Below are 7,353 nucleotides of genomic sequence, written 5' to 3' on the forward strand. Positions count from 1 at the left end.
ATCATCACTGACAGTTATTTTCCATAGCTGAATGTAGGTGTCAGACAGAAGGGTTTAAGCAATGACTTTGTTAAACCCAGCTAAACTTAATTTTAATATTTTATCAGCTTACAGTTATGGAGGTTTATGTTTGGACCTGTGCAGTGCAATTAATTTTAAAAATACACACTGAGGTGTGGGTTAGCAAAGTACAGATGGTCCTTCTCATTTATTTCTTTTTTCTCATATTTTGCCTCACACCAAAGGAGGAATCAAAGCGAGTTCTGATGTATAAAATGCTTTCGGGATGATTCCTTAGATTCAGACGTATAAAAGTGTTCCAGCAGAAAGCTTTGCCTGCGCAGTATCTACTCAGAGAGACAAAATATCTTTGTCTGATGAAAAATACTGTGAAAATGATAATTAGCCATGATGAATAGTTCAAAGTGGGTCCCATCAGTCAAATACAGTACTATATTTCTGGATGCACTCCTTTCATCAAATAATCACTGAGGGAGATGTATGGTTAGATAATACCTTCTGCAAAAAGGTTTTGCCTCCATGGGAATCATATCAGGAAGTCTTCTGAAAGATGTACGTTGTTATGGTTGAACTGACCCTCAGTGCAAAATTATAGCTTTAGTTCTTCCCTGTTGAGTATAGATACAACTACTTTTGAAATCTTATTTTATGATCTTTAAAAAAATTGGCTCCGTATTCTGTATCACTTATTTAAGTATTTAATATATTTTTCATAAATTGTCAAATAATATTACAATTTTTAAGAGATATTGTGAATAATTAAGTGACATCTTTTGGGCCTCCGCCATGAAATATGTTCCTTAACACCGCTAAAATAAAATTAATTTAAAATAATAAATACAGTAGTTAGCTTTTTCCTGGTTGCTTGCTTAGTTTTATCTGGTGGGGTTATGTGGTCTGTGTATCATATAGCCCAGGCACCTTCCAGAATGTGCTTCTTTTTATCTCAGAGAGCAGGTCTAGAATGAATATTTGAAATATAATGTGTATCTCTGCAAATAGTAGTGGGACTTCCAGTAACTTACTGAGTAACTTCGTATTTTGTGGCATGATTTTAAAGGTAAAGGTAAAAGTTCCCCTTGACAATTTTTGTCCAGTTGTGTTCAACTCTAGGGGGCGGTGCTCATCCCCGTTTCCAAACCATAGAGCCAGCGTTATGTCTGAAAACAATCTTCCGTGATCACATGGCCAGTGCAACTTAGACACGGAACACTGTTACCTTCCCACCAAGGTGGTCCCTATTTATCTACTTGCATTTGCATGCTTTCGAACCGCTAGGTTGGCGGGAGATGGGACAAGCAACGGGAGCTCACTCCGTTACGTGGATTCGATCGTACGACTGCTGGTCTTCTGACCCTGCAGCACAGGCTTCTGTGGTTTAGTCCGCAGCGCCACCACGTCCCTCTGGCATGATTTTACAAGACAGTAATTTGACCTAGAGCTGTGGATAAAGTTGAAAATCTAATCATAGTAACCATGTTCAGAACTGCTTCTTTAGCACCAGTATTAGAAATAGTTAATCATAAGAGTAACTAAAATTTGTCATTTATTTTGTAATTATGCTTCTGTTCATTGAGTAGGCAGGAACCAACTGGATAGTTTTGTAGCTGAGTAGAGACTGAAAGAGCAATGCATTGATAGGTCCAAGATACATGCAGGAAGAATGTGTCTCTGGCCCTAGTTCAAAACTCTGTTACACCGTAGATCTTAGAGAGAAGAGCAGAAGGAAACAAACTGAACAGAAAAGGGGATCCTGGGATTTATCATTCTTCTCTTATCTGCATTTACCTTGAACCCAACTATGTGCTGCTCTCTCAAAGGATGAAAGAAAATGTATTTATATTCTGCTAAATAATGTATTAATTTAAAGGAACTGTCACTCTCGAATTGGCCTTCTCAGCCACACTAGACGCTGTTCCAAGTCCTCTATTCAGAGCACGTTACCATAGTCTCTTGAGACTGAAGGATGTCTAATCTACAATGTATTAATTTTAATTTCCAAATGATTAAGGGGTAATACTGATTTTGAATCAGAAACATTTGGCTCAATCTCCACATATCAGCTTGTTAGTGGGAATGTATAATCGCAAAACTGTCTCATCCCTTGCCATTGGTTATGCTGATGAGCAAATGGCATGGCAATAGCATTTGCACTCCCAGCATATGAGAATTTTAAGAAGCAACAGCCAGCATTAGATCCCTGTCAAGAATTTCTTCCTGTCCGTCTCCCATAGTGCAGAAAGCCTGCTCCAGACATTTTGCCAGCCCATTGGAGCAGATTCTGAGAGTGCATACGGGAATGCAGGAAGGTGAAGGGCATTGTCTCTCTCTGGCTTCCAGTGGTGGAAGCAGCTTCCAGCAGCAAAAGCATCTGCAACTGGATTCTGTCCATGTCTACTTAGGTCAAAGCATATAAATGAACTTGTTCCTTCCTGAATTATTTGCTTAATGGGCATACCTTTTTGAAATGACAGAAAATATGTAACCAAGTTAACTTCCCTGTGTAGTGTAAATGCCACAATAGTGAAGTCGCATCAGAAAAGGAGATGCTTCAGGAGTCTCACATAGGCACAAAATCCTCAGAAGGGTCTGCTGAACTGTTTAAATGATTAGATAGATTCATATTATGAGTAGAATTTCCATGAAAACAGGAATCTGGCAGATATGACTACTTAAGCAGAGATTATGGTTGCTTATTATTTAACTGCTTGTAGTGCTGCATGTGAAGTCATCATCATAAAGAGTACACATTAGCAGTATCTTTTTCTTCTTCTCTGAGTAAGTTACCTTAGGTTACTAAACAAGGGTTGGAACTGTTGTTATCACATTAACCAAGTATTGTCAGTAGGAAAATTGTGTGAATGCCATCTTAAAGCACCTATGCCAGCATACTGGAATTAAGCAGAATTAATCAATTAGGTTGAGGCTATGTTCCTTAGCACAAATACTTGAAAATGCATTCAGTTGATTTAGTTTAGGATTGGAATGGCAGTTAGTTTAAACTGAGAAGCACACTAGCTTGAGCTGATTGCCTGTGAAGCAGCCATTACAACAGAAAATCCTGAATTTAAGTGCCCTTGGAGGGGGGAAAGTTGATGAAAGAATCAGAAATATTTAAAATAAAATATGATAAAATGGATTGCTTTGTTTGAATGTATAACACAAAACTTAAATCATGTGAATATGGAATTTTTCTTCTACGTAGCAGACAAGATGGATTTTTAAATAGTTATTTCTAAAAATACCTTTGAGATTACTGCTCCCACAAAATACATTTGTTTTCAGTATTCTGTAAATGTAAGCTGTTCTATAAAAGTGCTAGGAAAGGGACTGCAGAACTAAGAACCTTCCATAGACCTTTGGTTATACAGTTGAGACGAAGTGAAGTACTTCACATCTCTTAGGCACTTGCTAACAACAAGGGACTTGTCCAATCCCTGGAAAAGATATTAGTGATTTTTGCATTAGTTAAGTGGCCGTCTATATTGTTAGGACACTGAGGGAACTGCATGATTATCATGAGTGAAATAAGAAATACTGCATAACTTTAAACTTTATGGGAAATGGTGGATCACATCCAGTGGTTTCATTCTGCCAACACTACACTTGTACTACTTATATAAACTATTTTTATCCTTGCATATATGTCAGATCAAATACTTTGATTACACAGGCTCTTTCACAGTTTATTATAATTTTACTGTGCTGCTTTTTGCTAGTGCTAGATGCTCTACTAGCATTTCTGCAACCATTAGTTGAACAGTTTCACTTCTTTTTCCTCCAGGATTATTTTGGATGCACCCACAATCTCCATTAATAAGTGGGTTTAATCACTCTTGTTGAGCCTGCACTTTATCTATTCTGGAGCATCTGTCTTTTTTTAATTTTGACTACTTTGAAGCATCTTAGTTGTTAATAGGACAGAACCTGTTCAGTACAGATGTTGTATGCAAAATGTATTTGCTGTTATACCAGTGTAAGTGCTTGGACATACATCCAAAGATTGAGGGCATGTCCAGACTGGCCCTTTTGGTGTCGGCTGGTGCAGCCTAAATAGAGTTGGTCATAGGGAGGGGGGGAGCAATATGCCAATTGGTGCAATCCTTGCATCCAAATGGTCAGTTCAAGCAACCCTATTTTAGCATCCTAAAGTGGCAAGTTTATGCAAAGCTGGAGTTTGGGAGAAGGAAAAGGGAGTGGGTTCAAGTATGTCTGGGAAGGGCAGGTAGCAGAAGCAGAGAAAGACCAGCAAGATACATGTGGTGCAAAGAGAGAAACCAAATGCAATCAGACACCTGCATGCCCTTTGTGCTCTCCTTTGGCTTCACCAACTTTGGAGAGGGAGTGGGAGAAACAAAAGAACAGGACACGCAGAGACGTGTTCTGTGTTTCCCACTGACACCCCCATCTCACCATTGGAGGGGGCGTCAGTGGGTATTGTACACACAGACAGACATGTGAGTAAAAAGATATGAGGATTGTTTTGAGATCACAAAACCAATAAAAAAAGAATAGGTATATATGCATCTGAACAAGAGATTTCCCCAACAGGATCCCTGTGTCTATGTAAAAATAAAAGAGACATTCTGTTGCAGATCCGTGCACACCTCCCATTTGCACTTTGTCTTCCAGCTACACTCAACTTTTCCGCCTCTCTTTTGCACGCAACAGACACCCCCAAGAAAAAAAGAAGGGGGGGAATGTGTCTTTCTTTGCTTTCTTAAGTGGCAAGATGTTTGTCTAGCTATAGGTGTGCACACACTCCAGACATGCTCACTCTATTCAAAAAACATTTAGCATAATCAGTGGGGAGGAAAGAGAGAAAATAAATGCTAGACCATTGCTGATGTGCTGAATCACTAAGATTAAATTTCTTTACCTTATGTGCTGTGATGACTGAGAAACTGTAGTTTCAGTTGCCATTTTACACAAAGGAAAAGGGGGGATTAAATCTGTGCATCAGCAGTAGCCTACTACAGGGTTTCCCAACTCCTGGTCCACAGCCCAGTATCGGGCTATGACCTTGGCAGGACCTTGGCTATGGAGACAGATCTCCTGCTGCCCCCTGCATGCACACACCCACCCACAGACACACACCCCACACATGAACAATGACTCCCCCCTGCCCAAATGCTAAACCGGTCCGTGGTTTGAAAAATGTTGGGAACCACTGGTCTAGTAGATGCAAAAAAAAAAAAATTCACTTCCCTTACCTGGCTGCAGAAGAAATGTTTAATTTGCCAGTGCGTACCTTGAAGTGGCTTGCTTATTAATCCACTTCACAGCACCAGAATTTAAACCAGAAGGAGTCATGGCAGCTTTACCAACTGCAAGCATCAATTTTGGTCTGTTCCCAGTGATTGCACATGCGAATTAAACTAGAGCGCACCAACCCACACCAAAAAAGTAGAAGACCCTAACAGGCTCAAAAAGGTGCAGGTTGAGGGTGCTTTGGGGGCAAATTGGTCCTCTTTAGCAATTAGATTGTGGGGGGAGGGAGAGTAAATCAATCTGCCCCTGCAAGCACAAACGAGCAGGACTAATGCCTGTCTGGATATGCCCTGAGATTTCCAAGAAAATCTTTTGAACCAAAGGTGGTCACTCGTGATGTCATTATGATGCCCAAGTAAGTTGTTTGGGTATATGAATGATCCATCTAGGCACCAGGGCATTAGGAAATGGCATATGATCGGGACACCCATTTTTATGAAAACTGGACCCAAACCAGGCAACTGTGGAAATACTTAAATGCATAAGCACTGCACAGTTATCAAACAAAATCAAGCCATGATTTTGACAGCTGTTCACATTTGCTATATAAAATTAAGTTTAGTTTCCTTTGTCATGAAAGGTTATATGAAATCCACTATTGTACTTCACATAATTGTGTTTTCACAGAAGTAAAGATTAAATTTGCATCCCACTCTGGGAAAACAGTATATTAAAATAATCTTTGAAAAAATCATACATTTGGAAAAACACAACTATTTAAAATCTTATTCAATATGACAATTATTAGTTAAGCATTGCATATTAGAGTTAAATGTATATATAATGTACGGCATCTACTAAAATGCTATGTTTACATATATACATGTTTTCCCTGCTAAACTACATTTTTTAAAAAGAGATAATTAGAATTTAAATGTTAGTTGTACTATTCCAAGCCCCAAGTTGGATCCAAATGTAGTCATATATCGAATAGACCCATTGAAATTAATGGAACATAAAGTTAGTCATCACTGACAGAAGTCCCATTCATTTCAGTGTGTTCAAACCTGGATCCAGCTTCATTAAAATAAATGGAAATGTTTAAATTCAGTTTGGTGGGATGTGAAATACATCCAGAGATTAAATTTCTTTAGGTCAGGAGGTTCAGTCCTAAACACTTCTGGTGGAGAGTCCAGGCCCACTGGGACAAACTCCAGAGTAAACATGCATGGGATTGTGCTTTAAGCATGCACTAGTACAGCAACATGCAAAATAACTCTCCAGAGTCCCACAGAGGATCCTACAATGAATCAAGGAGGGTGGCTATTTATCACCCAGGTCTTGTCTCAGTCTCTAATCTATGGTATTGCATGTCCTGGGCAGGCAAGCGTGGGCGTCGCAGCAGTGCAGGATCGCTAGACAGCAATATGGAAGTAAGTAGGAAGTTACTGATGTCTAGCTGGATGTGATGTGCATTTCAAACCTTTCTTTTATATACATTTTTTGCTCTTTTTCTTCTAACATACAACTTGCCTGCCTCAAATAAAATGCATGCCAAGGCTACTCACTTTGTATTTTTAGCATTAAAAAACAACAACAGCAACACTATTTCTGGCTTGTTTTAGATCAAGCACCCCCCCTCCTTTTTTATATATCTATATATAATTTCAGCTAACCTTGTCCCCTTTTGTTCCTGCAAGCATGATTCAATGAATACAATGTGCCCTCTTGCCACCGTTTCAGTCTGGTCCCTGCTTAAAAGCCCAGTGGTTCGTGGTTACACAGTGCGATCTTGGTGCTGTTTTGATATTTAACCTAACTATTGACTTCATGCTCAGCCATTCATATTGCTTATTTTCTAGTTAAACTGTGAAATGTATGCAGTCATGACACCATGGAATTGCATAGATAGGGCATGGGGAAAGAAAACAAATAAAGACGGATGAATTCAATGTGGATTTCATGAGATTTCATTCATCTTCAAACCATTTATATACTGTTCATGTCTTTGGATTCAGCCTGCAGATTTGTGTGTGTGTGTGCGTGCACACATGTATGTATGTGTGGTGTGTATGTGTATGTTTGAATTAGGTAGACTACAGTCTACATATAGCACATGGT

General features: G+C 39.1%; 1 protein-coding gene across 34 annotated transcripts in view; it reads left to right on the forward strand.

The window, feature by feature from the left end:
* Window positions 1-7,353, forward strand: part of IQSEC1 (IQ motif and Sec7 domain ArfGEF 1) — a 465,124-nt gene that overhangs the window by 452,433 nt on the left and 5,338 nt on the right. For 20 of the 34 annotated variants that reach the window (XM_072989683.2, XM_078385370.1, XM_072989684.2 and 17 more), the window contains one exon: window positions 6,616-6,665. The exons of the other annotated variants lie outside the window; for them this stretch is intronic. In XM_072989683.2, coding sequence (XP_072845784.2) covers window positions 6,616-6,665 — 50 coding nt within the window. The remainder of the gene's footprint in view (window positions 1-6,615; window positions 6,666-7,353) is intronic. 34 annotated transcript variants of the gene reach the window in all.

Source organism: Pogona vitticeps, chromosome 2 (assembly GCF_051106095.1).
Source record: "Pogona vitticeps strain Pit_001003342236 chromosome 2, PviZW2.1, whole genome shotgun sequence".
NCBI lineage: Eukaryota > Metazoa > Chordata > Lepidosauria > Squamata > Agamidae > Pogona > Pogona vitticeps.